This window comes from Brachycentrus maculatus, unplaced genomic scaffold (assembly GCF_059751285.1).
Source record: "Brachycentrus maculatus isolate JH-2025_06_01 unplaced genomic scaffold, ASM5975128v1 h1tg002237l, whole genome shotgun sequence".
NCBI classification, from domain to species: domain Eukaryota; kingdom Metazoa; phylum Arthropoda; class Insecta; order Trichoptera; family Brachycentridae; genus Brachycentrus; species Brachycentrus maculatus.
The window spans coordinates 5,573-22,931 of NW_028282734.1; the positions used below are offsets into that span (position 1 = coordinate 5,573).

The 17,359-nt window shown below is 38.8% G+C and overlaps 2 protein-coding genes and 3 long non-coding RNA genes across 5 annotated transcripts; 1 reads left to right on the top strand and 4 right to left on the bottom strand.

The window, feature by feature from the left end:
* Window positions 1-5,907: 5,907 nt before the first annotated feature.
* LOC148298287 (uncharacterized) lies at window positions 5,908-6,291 on the bottom strand. Its single transcript, XR_015839207.1, has 2 exons — window positions 6,128-6,291; window positions 5,908-6,069 (listed from the first exon to the last, which is right to left on the bottom strand). It is a non-coding gene; the product is annotated as an uncharacterized LOC148298287 (long non-coding RNA).
* Window positions 6,292-6,662: 371 nt separating this feature from the next.
* On the top strand, window positions 6,663-8,251 carry LOC148298288 (uncharacterized). Its single transcript, XR_015839206.1, has 4 exons — window positions 6,663-6,833; window positions 6,873-7,189; window positions 7,230-7,587; window positions 7,650-8,251. It is a non-coding gene; the product is annotated as an uncharacterized LOC148298288 (long non-coding RNA).
* A 91-nt stretch (window positions 8,252-8,342) lies between these two features.
* LOC148298289 (large ribosomal subunit protein uL30-like) lies at window positions 8,343-9,454 on the bottom strand. The gene is made up of 3 exons (XM_088276989.1): window positions 9,182-9,454; window positions 8,923-9,128; window positions 8,343-8,848 (listed from the first exon to the last, which is right to left on the bottom strand). The coding sequence occupies exons 2-3, from the start codon at window positions 8,955-8,957 to the stop codon at window positions 8,527-8,529; spliced, it is 357 nt and encodes a 118-aa protein (XP_088133115.1). The 5' UTR covers window positions 8,958-9,128; window positions 9,182-9,454; the 3' UTR covers window positions 8,343-8,526.
* Window positions 9,455-9,713: 259 nt separating this feature from the next.
* LOC148298290 (large ribosomal subunit protein uL15-like) lies at window positions 9,714-10,284 on the bottom strand. Its single transcript, XM_088276988.1, is given in 2 exon segments — window positions 9,714-9,970; window positions 10,030-10,284. Coding segments are annotated over 2 exon segments (444 nt in total). The 5' UTR covers window positions 10,264-10,284; the 3' UTR covers window positions 9,714-9,760.
* Window positions 10,285-11,791: 1,507 nt separating this feature from the next.
* LOC148298291 (uncharacterized) lies at window positions 11,792-16,157 on the bottom strand. The gene is made up of 3 exons (XR_015839205.1): window positions 13,342-16,157; window positions 13,134-13,294; window positions 11,792-13,078 (listed from the first exon to the last, which is right to left on the bottom strand). It is a non-coding gene; the product is annotated as an uncharacterized LOC148298291 (long non-coding RNA).
* Window positions 16,158-17,359: the final 1,202 nt, after the last annotated feature.

Below are 17,359 nucleotides of genomic sequence, written 5' to 3' on the forward strand. Positions count from 1 at the left end.
AGTCGGCATGGATTGATTGCATCAAGTATGAAGCTAGCACCGATGAAATAAAGAGAAAAACTGAGATCAGTGCAAGGCCGTTGCCCAAAGCTGGCATCATGAAAATAAATGTTTAAATCAGCTTCTGCAACCCTTTAAAGCGCTTGAACAGTCGTAATAGCCTTGTGACCCTTAGCACACGGAAAATTCGCGCAATCTGTGGTAAGATTGATAGCGCTGAGCTACCGCTCTTTAACCCGACCTTGTCAAGTGTGATGTCCAAAATTGAGGCAGCAACGACGAAGAAATCGAACAGATTCCATGCTTCATAAAAATAGCTTTTTCCATACGCACTAAGTTTCAGTACCGCCTCCAATATGAACACACAACTGAAGGCTAGATTGAGATTCTTGAGGGTAGCGAGTTTGGCCGCCGATCGTCATCATTGGTTACGATCATAGTGAAGATGTTGCTCAAAATGCAAACCATTATAAAGATGTCCAAAATATTTGTATTTGACGATTCCGAAGAACATTTGGCGGGTCTTATTCTCAGGTTTTAGGTAGAGGGATATGCATGGATCAGTTTTTACGAGAAGTTTCTGTAAATTTATCCAATTTAATTGAGAGTCCAGCAGCACTTTTGGTCTAAGTTTCGCTTCTGCCGCATGAAAGTTCATAAAGAGCACACCCACAAGCAAGTCCATGAAGAAGTAGCTGCAAACGAATACGAAACTACTGAAAACAGGAAGAATACGACTTGGTTAGTATAGAGCACCGGACCGCTATCGGTAGCGTCCATGAATGTGAAAACGTAAAACGGCCAATTCTCGCGGGTGGAGAATACGTAGAGTGAGAGGAGAGCATTATATATATTGTCAAAATTTATGAACTGTACACTCCATATACCGCCTGCTAAGAGACAATCGCTTTCAGATGTATACGGACCGTAGCTGCCATATGTGAGCTGGGTTGTGGGGTTGCAATAGCCCAGCTTGCCCTGAAGTAGGCTGATGCCCAGAATACCAAACATTAGAAAGACTAGTAAGATGATTACAAGCACGTTGAGAATACCCGACATAGATTAGACCAACGCAGATATGATGATGCGCATGTTGATGTTACGGGCTATGATCCTGAGCGGACGGAGAGATCTCAACATCTTTATTACACTGAGATTGATTGTGGAGACTGCCATATCGATGATGGCTGTGATTACGATGAAAAAATCTAATTTGCTCCAGTTATTGGATAGATAAGCAGTCTTGCCAATCAGAAGCCCTTGGTCTATGATGCGAAGACCAGCCTCCGTGATGAATATTGCATTAAAATACCTTGTCGATCTGTCCTGAATAATCATTAATAGGGGAATCGGGGTCCTCGATGTATGTGTCAAACACTAACTTAAAGGAAGAACATGCTATACACACCATCATTAGTGCTTCGAAAGCCATATGGTGGATTATAGAGTGGATAATCTTGCGGAACCGACCATTTTTATCAAAAAGAAAAAGGGAGAAATCTTCGGTTTCTTTGACTAGAGCAGGAGCTACGACCATACTGTCATTGATCTATTGGGAATTACGCGTATTGTTGGGATTTATTCCATCTCCGACAATTGAGGATCCTTTGAGGCTTGAGCCACCTTCTAAGGTAGAGTCTGCCCCGAATGTATTGGTCCCTGAGTGAGTGTCTGTGTTTTCTGTCATAGTCATCTTGGTATTTGCTTGAGGCAGTTTCTCATCTTCGGCCTCAATAAATTCATCCTTGGCAGCTTCGTTAGAGTCTTCATCAAAACCATCCAACAAGATAGCCTGCAGTAGATTGAGGAGGATCCAGTTTCCAACGAAAATCCACGAAATTAAAAAGATAACGGTGAAAACACCGCTAGAACTTGTCAGAACTGCAGTCTCTACATCGTTCCAATTCTCTACTGTTAAAACTTGAAACACTGAGAACAAGGCATTTAGGAAGGTATCAAAATTCTGTCGGATTCCCGTTACGCTCTGCGGAAGGAATGTGCCACCGAATAGCTGCATACCCAACAGAGTGTAGATGAATATGAATAAGGCAAGTAACATAAAGATGTAGACAAACTCACTGATCACAGAAACGACAACAGCCATCACTATCCTCATGTAGGAAAGAGAGCGTATCAGCCGAGTAACTCGGAGTACACGAAAAGCTCGTATAATTCTAATGCTTCGTAGAGCTGTGAGATTCGAAGCTCCCGACATGCTAAGATCCACGAGGCCAGCCACGACTACGAACAAGTCAAACAGGTTCATCACATCCCCAAAGAATTCTGAGCCATAGCCGATGATCTTAAGACAACAATCGATGGTAAAAATTATAGTGAAGAATTCACTAATTGCAGGGAAAGGACTAGCGTCGGTGTTGACGAGTCCAGGTAGACTGAGTATGATAGTGTTGAGTAGCACCACTAAGAGCATGAGATTATCGTAAAAAGAAGTGGAAATAAAAAGCATAATCTGATTTCTGAAGACTGTCACGATTCCTAACAAGCCAGAAATATATATCTGGTAATCTTGAGCTCGCAGATTTAGGAGCAGAACTGCTTAATAGTCATGAGGTTTCATTTACCGGAGATCATCGGCAGTACATTCAATCTCCAGCAATCCCTGCTTTTTGTAGATATCGTCGTTCCGCACGCGATAGTATTTCTATTAATTGCTGCCCCCAATGATGCTAATGGGCAGCAATTACTTCGAGATGGTTTGATCACTAATATCTGGTGCTATGGGTTTTTCGCGCTCTATGGTTGGTCCTGCTGCCTTATCCTTCTTCTTTTTCGTCGTTCGTTCACCATTTTTAGCTGTAAGATCTGGGTTGAAGTATTTTTTTATAAGCTACATCTCAGTAGCCTCTTCTTTGTTACTATTCCAATTCGTTTTGTTGCCGATTTGTTTGAGCTTTGACTTGAAGGCCTTCTCGACTGAGGAATCAAGCTCAGCAGTTTCGGTGTCAAGTTTTTTGTTCAAGTTGGATACTTTGTTGATTGCCTCCATTAAACTCTCCTCGCTTGCTTCTGGCAACTTAAATACTCCACTAAAGCCACGAATTAATTTTTTCTTACGCTGAATTTCGTTTTCTGGCTCAGAGGATTATTTTGGGTTGTTTCGGTTCTTTGATCGATGCTCATTTAACTTGAGCTCCTTGATGAGATAAGTAAGTGTACTTTTTGTAGACTTGGCTTTCTAATCTATGAGTCGCTTGAGGACGTCCTCTTCTTTTTTCTTCTTTGACATAAGTACCAGGTCAATTTTATAGTGAAGTGACTGGTCAAGTACCTCAGTGGATTTTATGCGGCACTTCATCTTCTTGCGGGCTAGCTAGTTGACTAGTTGTAACTCTTTGATATCCAGTTGGCTCTCCTCAGCAAGTTTGTTAATGGTCAACTGTCTCGAGTGTCTACGACCCTTTCTTTCATCCTGCTTACGGGGCTCTTTACCAAGTTCTCCGATATCAACCTCCTTTCGCTTGAGCCTGGTCAACCCAAACCGTCCCAGCCCTTCGAAGGTCTGGTAGAACTGTTCACGTTTCTCGATATCTATAATTAGCTTACTTGGCAAAGCAAAAGGGTCGATATCTCCCTCCGCATTTTTCACGGAATCCTTTGCTCTTTCAACTTCTTGGAGAAGAAGATTGAACTCGAAGAGATCATTGAGTTGAGGAGTTGGTTTTGACTTTCGGTGAAAATCCAGTAGTTTGGACGTCTCTAGGCGAACACAGGAGGGAGCTTGGTCTCCTTCTTGTGAAGGCTGTGACTGGTTTTCTTCGGCATTCGCCTGATCGTTTTATAATTCGTTCTCCTCTTCCTCACCATCATCGCTTATGGGTTCTTAGTCTACCAGTTCCATCTGCTTTTTGAGAAATCTCCTAGACTTAATAGCCTTTTCGTCTATTTGAATGTGATCGAACTTTATTGGTTCAAAATGTAGTGTCTTCGGATCCCATTTCACTTCCAACTTTTACGCTTGAGATTCCTCGAGTCTACCTTTCTTAATTGTCAAAGCCTTAGGACGGTTCGTCCTCTTTAGGGACTGGTGACGTGTTTTCCCCGTGTATTTAGAGAGCCTTTTCGTGGTATTTGTGTTTTTGCGTTGAGTTGATTTCTCTGCTTCATGGTCACCATAGAAGTAAGCTGAACCGACGAAGATCTTGTTATCTGCCTTGATTCGCAGATAGTCGCATGGATGTTGTTATGCGATCTGCCGAAACACTCCAATCTTCTTGAGCAGTTCAGGTGGGTATTCGCTAATTTCCTCTTCTTCTTCTTCGATAGTGTCTCCCTTTACTTGTGCATACTTATATTTGAGAATAGCCAAGGTCATATTGAGAAGTACATACTCGCAAAGGAACACAATGGCAATGGAATAAAAGGCACATGCGAAACTGTAGGTATCCTATAATTGCAGCATTATCGTGGACCAGCCCTATAAGGTAATGGTCTGAAACACTGACAGCATAGCCCACAAGAAGGTGTCGAAATTGTAAATTGAGAAGTTAGGACTATTTATGGACTTACCACATACATAGCTTGCCCCGAAGGCATCCTAGCACACAGTGGAGGACTTCTGGCATAGAGTGGAAGTCACGAATCCCGTGTTGGTATCCAAACATCTGTTCTTAAGTACTCCGCCGAAAAGTTGGCTACCAGCAATGGCGAATACTATGATCATGAACACGAGGATATAAAGTGAATCCATGACCAAACTGAAAGATAGGAAAAGCGTTCTAACAATCATCTTTAATGCCTTGACTTTGGTTATGGTTTTGAGAGGTCGCAGCACTCTTATGGCTCGAAGCGAATTGACTGAGAAATTTAAGTTAATCATTAAAGGCAAGATGCTGGTGACTACAATAATAAAATCCAGAATGTTCCAAGGATCACGAAGATATGATTTATTGTTGAGTATGAATCCGTAGGCGAAGATCTTTAATCCCATCTCTACGCAATAGAGTATCAGGAAGATTGTTTCGATGGTAGCCATAGTGGGCGTTACAGTATTGGATAACGGGTCGTCTAAAGCCATTTTGATGCTATTTAGGACGATCACCAAGAGAACAATTGATTCAAATAGTCCTGCTTCTACGATTTTGAAACACACTAATGATATTTTCTTGAAAAAAATTAAGATTTTTTTGAATGCCTGACTAACCAAATTGGAACCTTCCATCACTTCGAGGTACTCCATATCTTAATATTCGCTGACAAATATGTAGTGGTTGACCTCAGAATCGGCTGCTTTGTCCGCTAGATTGTATGCTGCCTTGAAGTTCTATTCATACGAATGGATCATACCCTAGAAATCCCCGTCAATCAAATGATTGACTACACTTGAGATTACCTGCTTGATCTTCTTGCCATTTTCATCGCTTTCGTTATCTATGAGACCCAGTTTATTGAGGACAGTATTGATATCGAGATCTGGTTCCTGATCCTTTTCCGATTCTGCAAGTGTAAACGAAGAGTTCGAGGCTTGCTCGCTCGGGCGACTGGAATTCTCCTCACTCTCTTATGAGATGTCTTGGTGGACAGACAAAATAGAGTGACGCTGCGCGTTGACAGAGGCTCGTTGTGAGTTTTCCATTTTCGAAATTAGATTTAATATAAAAATATATTTTATTGATTCTTAAATTTTTACATTTTCTCATAAAAAAAGCGATAAATATGTAAAGACAATGGACCAAAAATATTTTTAGTTATATAAAATATAATATATAACTATATGCATTCACAATTTAATAATATTCACTATAATAACGATATGTTTTCGATTTTTGAATGGTTTTTGTTTTATTGGCATTTTTATGTGATTATAAAAGTAATAATGGGGTCACCCAATCTGAAACATCAGCTTATCTTTCGTGATATTTAAAAAAACTAAAACATTCAATTTGGGCATATAAACTCGTAGATTTAATTAAACAGGCAAGATTGTGGTTCGAGATATGATATTCGATCCATAAAAAAATCACTTTTTATCAGGTTTGTTGTCGTACTCATCTTCACCAAGATCATTCATGATGTCCCCGATAGACTTTTCGATGTCGTCAATTCTCTTTCCTGATGATGTAATTAGTATAGATTTTATTAGTTGAGACGATTATTTATTATTGCTTACCCATTTCGTCGATTCTGCCAACAATGTTGGTCGACATGTCTTCGAATCGTTCCTGCATCTGCTTGAGGAGGTTTTGCACAAAAACATTAAGTTCCTTAGTCGAGGGATCTTCCGCGTTGAGAGAATTATTTTTTGATAGTTTGTCTGTCATTTAAGTTGTATGATTTCAATAACTTCCTGTATATTTTATATATATTTTTTTAATATCAAGTCCTCTAATATGAATTTTTTTTTCCAGATTTAAAAAACAAAAATTAAAACTCAAGTAATTCATCGCGATAAATAAACTTTACGAATTTACATGTGGTATAATAGTACATTGATACACTGTTTAATATAAGTTTGATGAAGTAGGTTGATTATCTGATAAAGGATTTTTTAACCTGAATTCGCTTTTAAGATAAAAAATTCTATTTGATTATGATAGCAAAAGCTATATCTTTATCCAATATATTATTTTCGATTTTCGTTAACTAATAATATTTACATAATCAAAATCATTAATGAGGATTCTGATATCTAATTTATAATGTTTATATTTATAGAAAATATATACAATCATTATAATTTTGGAGCACAATGAGAAGCGACCATCATCTGGCCTATCTCGAGCTAAAAAATAGGGACTCCACTCACAACCTTGATCATAAGATTGCCTCGAACACTAGCAGGCTACTCTATATGATTGTGTTCTCAGTCTAATACAGTATTTCATTTATATTACAACATTCCATATTTTTTATAGCTTATGCCCTCTTCAATGTCTACGCTGGCCCGCTTTTTTCGAGCATAATTGCGGGATAAATTTTAGATTCCATTATATGGGGTATTGCTCCTCTGATGTTTTTTGTTGTTCAACCGTACTTAAAAGAATGGCTCCTGTCTGGCACCAATCCTTATCTACGCCGATTTTCTTTACTATCTTTGCTCGCCCTACTAAAACTCGTGTCATATGCTTGCCTGTCCTTTAGTGAAACGTCGTTTCACTGGAATTAGTTTTCGACTGTATTCAACTTGGACTTCGGTTATGTTTTGCTGGACTTCTGTTGTAAATCCTCTTACGTAACTCTCAACACGTTTTCGTTTTTTTATTTTTATATAGGAATAACCCCTGAGCCACGTATGGCTTTTTAGTACGTCTTTTCTTGTGAACAATAATAATAATCTGCCTCCTTGTCTCCGCTCCTCAACATCAAATTTTCATTCGTGGCTCATATTACCTGCTATATCTTCAGCTTCTGCACGGCTTGGTTTCTGCATGAACAAATTAATCTATCAGACTTGGCGAAAATTCCTTCTGTAATTTTCCCAGTCATGGTAGCAGCAACCATCAGTGTGAGTATTCCTTTTTTCTATTTCCTAAAGAATGAGAGAAGGATATTCGGGCTTGAATCCAGAGAAACTGTAACAGATAATAAAAAAATTCTGAGCCTGGCCTATTAAAGACTCGATATTCTCATGTAAATTTTAATGTAGTATGATACGATCAATCTCCATATCTCGTGAATATTAATTTTTTTAGGTAACTATCTTGGCAAGCGAAACTAGAATTAACAGGAGTATTTTTCCAACAGTGTTGTCTGTCCATCACCCTGGCCTACTCAACACTTTGGATCATGGATGGGCTCTCCAAAAGTTCCTACTCGACCTCTGCTGCATTCCGCTACTCCATTATGTATGGTTCTTTTTTCTATGGCTTGAGCACAATGCTGTACTTAATTTCGGGTTATTTCTTGCATTACTTCGGTCGCTGGTTGCGAATATTTAGTTGCTCTTTTGAGCTCCTTTATGCAATCATCCTTGCCGACTGCTACATCGACTTCTCAGTTGTCGAGGTCAGTCTAGTGATATTAGGGACTGGATTGCATTTGGCCTTGAGCAATGAAGCCCAATATAGGAGCGAGCTGGCCGAGTATATGTCTCGAACGGTAATACTTGCATAATTTGTTGTGTTCTGCCTCGTTCCACTGTATTTAACATTTTGCACTCACGCAGATATTAACGTATATTTACTGATCGCCTCAATTTTCTGTATTCTGAGTACCCTCTGCACACTATTTCTCTGATTGACACTATATTTTATCATGATAAACATGCGATAATAAAATTAATCATTTTTAGAAATACTCATTAAAGAAATCAAGCGAAATAGCCAAATCTTTCGTCTAAATATCGGTTAGAATATGAAACCATTTATAATGAGAATTCAATTATATTTTTTTTTAATCTGAAATGGCTTCGATATTTAATATTTATAGGAAGATACCTTTACTGTATTAAGTTTTGATTTTATATCTGCAAACATAAATTTCTTTAACTTTGGAAGATGGATATGAGAATCAACATTTAAATATGGTATGGAGAGTTTATTGCTAAACTGCATTTCTAATGGCATAAAATCATAACATTTTATTGACCAGATCGTTGAGAAGGTCCTCTCTGTTACCCCAATCTCCACCACGCTGGACGGGGTGTCTCTTGGATCGGAAACCGCCTCTAGGAGCTCTGAGCTTGAAGGGCCAGAGGAAGTTATTGGCTTCCTTGAAGTGGGTGCCCACGTTGTGGATCTCATTGATCAAATCCTCCACACAGATGATGTTAGCACTCTTTCCCAACGATTGCTCAATAATGTTATTGTTAGCCAAAGGGATTCTCTGACCGTTCACCTTTGCGAATCCTCTCTTGTAGATGAGTTTGGCGGTGGTCTCTCTGCTCAGATATCTGTGGCCCAAAAATAATAAATTAATAGAGTTCGAAGTAGATTGTGAGACGTTGTTGAAAATATTTTTTCGTACCCATAGGAAATGTAAGGTTCCACACGTCTGATCATGTTGATGGTGGCTTTATTGACTCTCACGAAGGCACCGTTATGGATCTGTCTTAATCTGAGAAGTCTCAAAATTCTGATGACCTTTGGGTTGAGCTTGTTGACACCTCGGATTCTGATCACGAATGCGACCTTGCTCTCAGCAGGAACGTAGATCGTGCCACTCAATTTAGCCTAAATTCGAAAATATAATAAATCGTAGATATATATAATGGTAAAAACAATACTTGTCTCTTCAGGGTCAGTTCTGATTGGATAAACTGTGCATGAGCATTGTAATGCTTTTGAGATCTGGCGAGGATGTCAGCTCTCTTTGTCTTGTTAGTGGCTCTGCGTGCTTCGCGGGCTTTAACAAGAGCTTGGTTGTACTTGGTTTCTCTTTCTTCCTTCTTCTTGAGACCCTCGGGCTTAGGGGGGACGACCTTAGGCTTCTTTTAGGTTTGGATTTTAGATGACATTATTTAATAGTGGTTATTGATATATTAAATATTTTATATAATATTTTATAATATTTTTATATATTTAATATATTTATTGTTTAAACAATCCATTATCACTATCAAATGTTATATTGATGTCTGTAATGATATCAACATTTTTTCGATAAGGCAGAAAAATGTTGAAAATCTATTAAAAAATATATTATCACAACTTTGAAAAATATTTTTGATGCCCTGGATTCCTTTTGAGATACTAGCCCTCTTGACTGTGAGTATTATAGATACATATAGTTTTAATTACTGAATGATAATCATGAAATCAATGTTTAAATATGGTGTTTGTGTGTATTTCAATATTCTATCAGTTCAAGCAGTTAAGACACAAGCCCCACCAACAGCCTTGATTCTCCTCTCGGCGGTCTTGCTGAAGAATTTAGCCTTCACTACCACTGGCTGGTTAGGAAGTCGTCCCTTCCCGAGCACCTTGAAGAAACCTGCTTTGGTCACATCTATAACAGGCACTTTGTCTTTGACGGTGGCGTATTTTGTTCTAGTTTACTCGGATACGAGGGTCCACTACATGATTTTTACATAAAAATAATCGTTTATTTATTGACGCTGTTATAATTAATTACGAGTTTGTCGATGTTGATGACTGGAGCAAAAAGTTTGTTGCGCTTCAGATGGAATTGTCTGATACCGATTTTTCCAAAATAGCCAGGATGGTATCTGTCCATCCATATTCTCATATGTGTGAGGCCTCCAGCCATACCTCTACCTCCTGAATGCTTTCTGTGTCGTCCGACTCTTCCGTAGCCGCACTGGACGCTACCTCTCATCTTTCTGGTTTTTCTGAGTCTTGTTGTCATTTTATATGGTTAAAAAAAGTATTAAAAATAATAATAATTAATAATTAATGATTAATGCTTTATTTATTTATTAAAAATATTGCATTATTAATTAAAGATATTGCGATTCGTCTGATTTATTAAAATATTTATCAAACCTATGATACTACTTGTTTTACTTGAGTTGGTTTTTATTATTATTTTGAAAATACACAATGTCATATGTATAAATTATATATTTTATTTCTACTTGTCCTTATGAATCAAAGTTTTTATTTATTTCCCACAAGATATTCGATCACCAAATAGCTTCAAAAGGTGGTTGGATCTGCATATGGAAATGGATTGCTTTGGTAATTTGAGCTTCCATTACCAAACATTTGAGATTGTGGAGGATACCCTCCTTTCATTGAAGCTAGAAACATCGCATTTGTCCATATCTTTTTACTTTTTTCGACCTCCGCTTCGCTTCGAGCAGGATCGTGTATAATAGAATTAATAACCTATTCAGCACCTTTCTCATCTCCATTCATCACCAGCCATTCAGCTGTTTGGAGCTATTTTGCTACATTGGCTTGGCCCGGAAAGACTTGGTAAAGATTTTTTATAATTATTAACAAATAGCTATTCTGGACCATTGGGACAATATAGAGTGGGAGAAACTGAGGCCCGGGAACTGGAAGATGGGACGATCCAATAGGCCCATGGGTAAGAGGGGGTACAATGAGGCGAGATGATGTAGTGACTGGAGGTTGACGATATTGATCTGTTGGGACGACTGGCATTCCTCTTAAATCATGGGGACCGTGAGCGTAGGGACAATCATTAATATTATTTTTACAATATCCTTTTTGGAAAAACTAAAAAAAAAAAATCGAAGCGTAACAAGAAAATGAATCTAGCAGTAAATTCTAGTACCTTGCAGAGTTGGGTCTTAAAATTGGAAAGCGGCCGGACCTGGATTGAGATATTATTAGGCACTGGATCATGAAGGACTCTTAACTCATGTTTACTATGCGCAAAGTGGCACTTATCGGAGAGACAGCAATACCCTTTTTCTTGGAAGTGTCGACACATGCTTGTCTTGTATTTTATATTGCTATTACTATTTTTGTTGAATGAAGGGGGCTAGCTCATTGGATCAATCATAATCAGCAACAATAAAGTTTCCTGATGTTAATGATAGAAATTTCACTATCTATTTTCAAAAAAAATATTAGGTTCAGGGTGATGTTGTATGAGATATATTCTCTGTCTATGTTTTATTGATTATAAAAGATATTTAGTTATATGTTTGAAGTAATATTAATAATATCTCCGCTTTTGAACAGTCTTAAATTTAAAAACATTTAAACAAATATCATAGCTAAATAAATATGTTTGACTTATTTATAATGTAAAATTTAAAAATGTTTGGTAATCTATTCTTATTTAAAGATTCTTTTAACTATTATCAATTTGAGAGGAGCCGACTAAACTTTTCCACCTGCATCAAATTCAACTGGCTGAAGGTATCACAAATTTTATCAATGTCAGCCTCATGGGTTTCTGGATTCCTGAAGATCTCAAATAATAAATGTTTGATCCCCAATTCCTCGTTATCTTAAGGGACATTTTCATAAAATACTTTACTCTTCACAAATGCTTCTAATGTAATCCCAGGCTCTATCCCGCTAGTGTTTAATCCTCCATCATTATTGATACCTTCCTTCAACAATTTTCTGTATTTTTAAATATCCTCTTCCATAGGGACAACCATATCGTACATAAGCAATGCCACACTAATCTAAAATCCATCGATAATAGAGTTTTGCACAAAATATTGTTCGATCAAGTCAAAGCTGATTCCCTTTGTTATGTATTTAGGCAGGAGCTTTGATTTAACGCGCCTAGACATATATTCCTTAAAAAGAATATAGTTGATTTTGTGATGTTCCCAATCAACGCAGAGGGACCTCATATCTTCCACTAACATTCTCCTTTCCTCGAGATTCAGAGAATAAGTGGGAAGATACATTGGGCTGAAGTAAGGGTAGGGTTTATACAGTTATTGAATTTCAGTATTTTGGATCTCGCGGACATTAGACTTTTTGCCTTCGTTAATACACTGTTTAATCTTCTTGACACAGCTGTATGTTGAGTCATTTTCGTTTTTAATGCCAAAGATGATCCAATCATCCATCCTTTGTCCAAGTAGGGTGTAAAGAGCTCGATATTCGCGCAGCCTCGAACTGCCATGGGAGACCAAAATTTCCGCCTTTTCTTTGAGCTTTGCTGATTCTTCAACAATAGCTGCTTCAAACTGAGCAATATTTATTTCTTGCTTTGAGGTGTGAATTAACGCTTTGGCGATTCTGTGTTTTACCCATCCTTTTAAATCTTCAGCCAAAGTGTGCAGATTAGCTTGGAGTTGTTTTAAACGGGGAAAGAGGTTCAAGTCTGTTGAGGAGAGGCAAACAGGGACTTTTGAAGTATTTGGATCTACACTGTCGAAAGCCAGATGTTATGTGGAATCGAGAAGCGGATGTGCGTCTTGAACCAATTTGAAATTGATTGCAAACTCTAGTAGTTCTGTTGTCCTATTAAGTTAAACTTGCAACGCCCTCTCCACGTCATCTACAATGGTCGATGCTTCGTTCTATATCCAGGCCGAGGCCAGGACTGTAGATCTTTGGTGCAAAGCCTCATCCTTCTTGGCGCTGATGCTATCCCACATGCCATCATAAAGGGCATCGAGTTTGTCAACGAGATGACTCTTCGCTTGCTGTATTTGTAGAAGGCCTTCTTATTCAGATAGAAGCTTGTTGTAAGTGTCTTGGAAGCTGAGAATTTTCATCTATAAAATTGAGAAACACAAACTCATACAAATGTGAAATGATAACGATTATTACCATCTTGTCATCCGGTCGGAGCATAATATCCAAGAAGGATTTGACGATTTCTTAATACTGAGCCAAGAACTGGCTTCTATCTTCAGAAAAGCGAGCCAAACATTGCTGCAGATCGGTTCTGTAGTTGTTGACAACTTCACGGATACAAGGCATTAATTACTCTATAAAATTTAGTTAATGATATATATTATATAGGATTGCTTATTACTTATACGAGATTTATCATTGCTCTCGACTTATTTCATGGCGAGCTCCGAGGGAACTTCCACATCCGTTTTGCCTTCTTTCAATTTATTCGTCTTATAAGCGAGTAAGAGATCTACATTTTAATCTATCACCTTGTGTATTGAGTCTACAGTTTCTGTTCCTGCATTTTGTACAACTATCAAACTCTTGATTTTGGCCTCCTCGAAACCATGCTTCTCGTACAGTTCTTCCAAATGTTTTTGGTCCAGATGGTGGATTTTGGAGGGTTAGATTGCTACTAGTCTCTAATTAAGCCCCTTGACATCAGAAGGCGGAGGGTTGATAGTTGGGTGATAAATTATATTGGTGGTAGGATCTAGTTTTCTGCCCTGACTTCGCATATCCAGCACATCTTTTGTATTATCTGTGTCTAGTAAAAAGATATAGTCGAGAACTCCTGCATGTAGAGTATTTTCGGGAACATAGGCAGGAATATTGACCAGAAGTCCACACTCTTATCTTATCCGCTAAGCTTATTGGTTGGCTCGGTCTTTCTCTGGAATGAATCCCCCGATCTGCCTTTCGAATACCAAAAAGTGTTCGGTTTTAAGGCCAACCAATACAAAGCCCTGAGTATACGGGTACTTAAGTAACTGTGGAGGATCCTCCGGGACTACTGCTTTTTTGGGGTCCTTTTTCTTTTTCTGTGATTATTCGTATTCAGCAAGTGCTTGTGCGTACTTGTCTCCCACCATTTTTTCTGAAAGTTTAAACTCGTCCAAAACTTCTGTTGGAGTCTTGGCCGTAAAGTTTTAGTTTAACTTTATGGTGAATGCTTCGAGCACTATTTCAACCGATGCCTGCTATGGGGTGGTTATGGTGTCTTTAATACGATGTCCGAACTACATGAGAGCTTGTTTTTTCGGGTTGATTACTTACTAATCTGGCTTTTTCACGTCTTTTTTACCAGCCTTTTTGGGATCTTCGGGGGGAGGTGGTGCAACCAGGGCTAATACCTATTTTATGACTTCATATGGATCTATTACTATCAATCCGTACCTCTTCGCCAACTTATCGGCCTGGGTCCTCCTCCCACTGAATGTACTACCTGCGATTGCTATTTTAAGAGGCATATGCAGTGGTAATGCAGGTTTAACAGGGGGTTATTTTATGGATATGCTGATTCGATAATAGATATCACCTCTTTGCTGAGAGAATAGTTTCTGGGATCAGTGTGGGTTGGGTAGCGGGCAATCCACTCCCCTGCTTTTGTTGAGATAATCTTCAAGCACCACAGGGCCAGAATTGTTAATCTACCCATGACTGCTGTGGATCGCGTGGGATGTCACGAGTTTTGTCTTTGAGATGGTTGGGATGGCATTTATGGATTTCTCGAGATTTTGCGGGGATTCCTCGGTCGGACCTCCCGCGAATCGGGAGACGGCGCTAATCCAGAAGCGATAGGGTATATCCAAAGACTCTGTTCCCTTTGTGTTTCTTTCTGTTATGCAAAGCACTCTTCTGCCAGATCGAGCAGTCCAATTATTACCTCTTCCATTTTGTTGATATGTTTTCTCCCTTTTACGGAGCTTCTCAGCCAAATTTTCCTCCATATATTCGATTTTTCTCACTCGATATTACTCCTGTCTATTTTTCTCTGCCTCCTTGTCGAATTCGATATGGTAAGATTTAGTTCCTTTCTCTGCTTTTTCTTTTCGCAGCTAGAACTCGTATAGTTCCACACTTCAGCTCTTCTGGCCTCCATGCAGGTTTTCCCTTACTCGATTACTAGTTTGCTGTACCTCTCCACCAACTATTGCTCTGCAAATAGAGATTATGCCTTAGCTTGGGCTTCTTTTTGCTCGATTCGCATGTTGTTCTAGGCGTTTTATCTTGTCTTTTCTCGCTTCTTCACGTTTTCATTTTTGTCGGCTATGCGTTCTAGGAAAGCCACTTGATTGAAACTCTTTCCTTACGCTTTCCCTTCACTCTGCTCCTGCATCACCTTAGCCAAATCCTTTTCGAGGTCAATTCCTAACTTCAAGCAATTATTTCCGAATGTTTCCAAACCATCAGTAAAGCCGATCTCGTCCTGCTCTCTGACCTTCTTGCGTACTGCTTAAACTTTACTGGCCATAAAATCTTCATGCTTGCGCTCTTTCGCTAGCCTCTCAGCCTTGATGGATTCGGACTTCTGCCACCCTTTGTAGATTTGGTCATCCATCGTCTTCGTAAACTCATGATTGTTCCGTAGCTTGAAGCGTTAGTATTCCCGATGGTCCTGCATCATCCTCTCATTGACATCGAGTTCCTTTCTCCTTTCCTCGAGGGCCATGATTTCATGTTTTACCTTCTCATCCCTGTACTTTTGAAGTTTTGTTTCGATATCGACAATTTTCTTTGGAAGCATATTGGAGGTGAAGCCTAGTTCTTTTGCAGATATTTGAGTCTTGTTATTGAGTTGAGCAGTAAGATCCTTTCGAAGTGCAGAATAAGCGTCTTGATTAGTCGAGTGGTTCTTGTTGGTTTGACTGAAAGGGCGAGTGTTTTGGGATTGTCAGTCTGTTTGCTGGACTGTGTCTTGATTATGAGAAGGATTTCCTTCGCTTTATTAATAAGATTGTCGACAGGGAGGCTGATTCCCCAGTTTTCGGAGAGCAATTCGCGGGTGGTCTTGAAGTTCTGGAAGGTGCAGGTTAAATCCTGCTTATTATGAAAATCTCTGTTTCTGCGGAGATGAAGTTTGGAGAATATTTCTCCGAAGAGATAGCCGTTTGCGAAGTCCTTGACATCACGGGGTTAGTTTGGAAGTTTGAGGGATTTGAGCCACTAGGTAAGTTCAGGACCTAATTCGGACATAAGATAGTTTGAAGAAAAATGATGAGGTTAATAAAGAGGCTTATTGTTTATTCGAAATTAAAAAAAGAATCTATATAGTTTATTCTTTTTGTAATAGTTGTAATTGATGACAAAAAAATCAGTTTCACAAATATATTAAATATCAAATTTTCAAATTCGATAAAAAAAAAATATCGTGGTTTTTGTATTTTTTATATTTGTCAGACCCATTTATTATATAAGGTGAATTACTGATAGAGAAAAGGTTTATGATTGAATGTTTCATACTAGTCACCAATCAAACTACACCCATACATGTATATCCGTTTCAATCGTCGTTTCTCATTCCCAATTTCTTATAATCAATTGGCGCATGGCATAAGGCACAACACTTCAGCTCAACTTTCTCAATCTCTGATTAGATCATCTTATGCTTGCAGGCCTTGCAAGTGTAGTATTCTTTCGTTAGAATGGCACGACCCGTGAGCACGCATGCCTGAAGTTTGACCCACAACTCTTGCAGCTCGTCTCGTACTCGGTCACCTGTTCTTTGCACAACTTCCTGGACACTTCGACCTTTCAAGAGCTCCTTCTTTGGGTGGGTGCCTCGTGAAGATGTTGACGGCGATTTCTTCAAAGGCTTATTTTTAATCTCCTAGAGACATACCCTCAAGTTTCACAAAGGCGCGACTACATTATTTATAACTCTATTATTCCGTTAAAAATATATATAAATTAATTTCAATTGTATGTATATACCTTATTATAGTATGCAGCCAAGGCAACGAGGGTATATATTTTTTTAGCCTCGAGCTCTAGCTCATACTCGGTCAGCCTCAAAGCTGTCTTCAAGGCTGATTTGAAAGTGCCTGAATAAAGCTGTTTTTGACATAGGATATAGAAATGCCAAGCCTCAGCTCCTCTCCACGGATTGTTCAGAATCTTATCGCTGCTAGTGTTAATATCACTGGTAATCAGGGAATCCAGAGTCTTCGTGGTGTTTCCACCTTGTCCGGTCATTGTGGAATCAATCAGCCGTTTCTTGTAGAGATCGACTTCCAATGCTGCCATAACATACAGTTTCTTGATATACAAGGGTTTGCTTTCTCTTTCGATCAAATCATTAGCAATCTTCGATAAAAGAAGGGCAGCTTCCGTGTTCCTGTTAGCTTTTCGATAGAGTTCAGCAGCTTCAAGTCTTA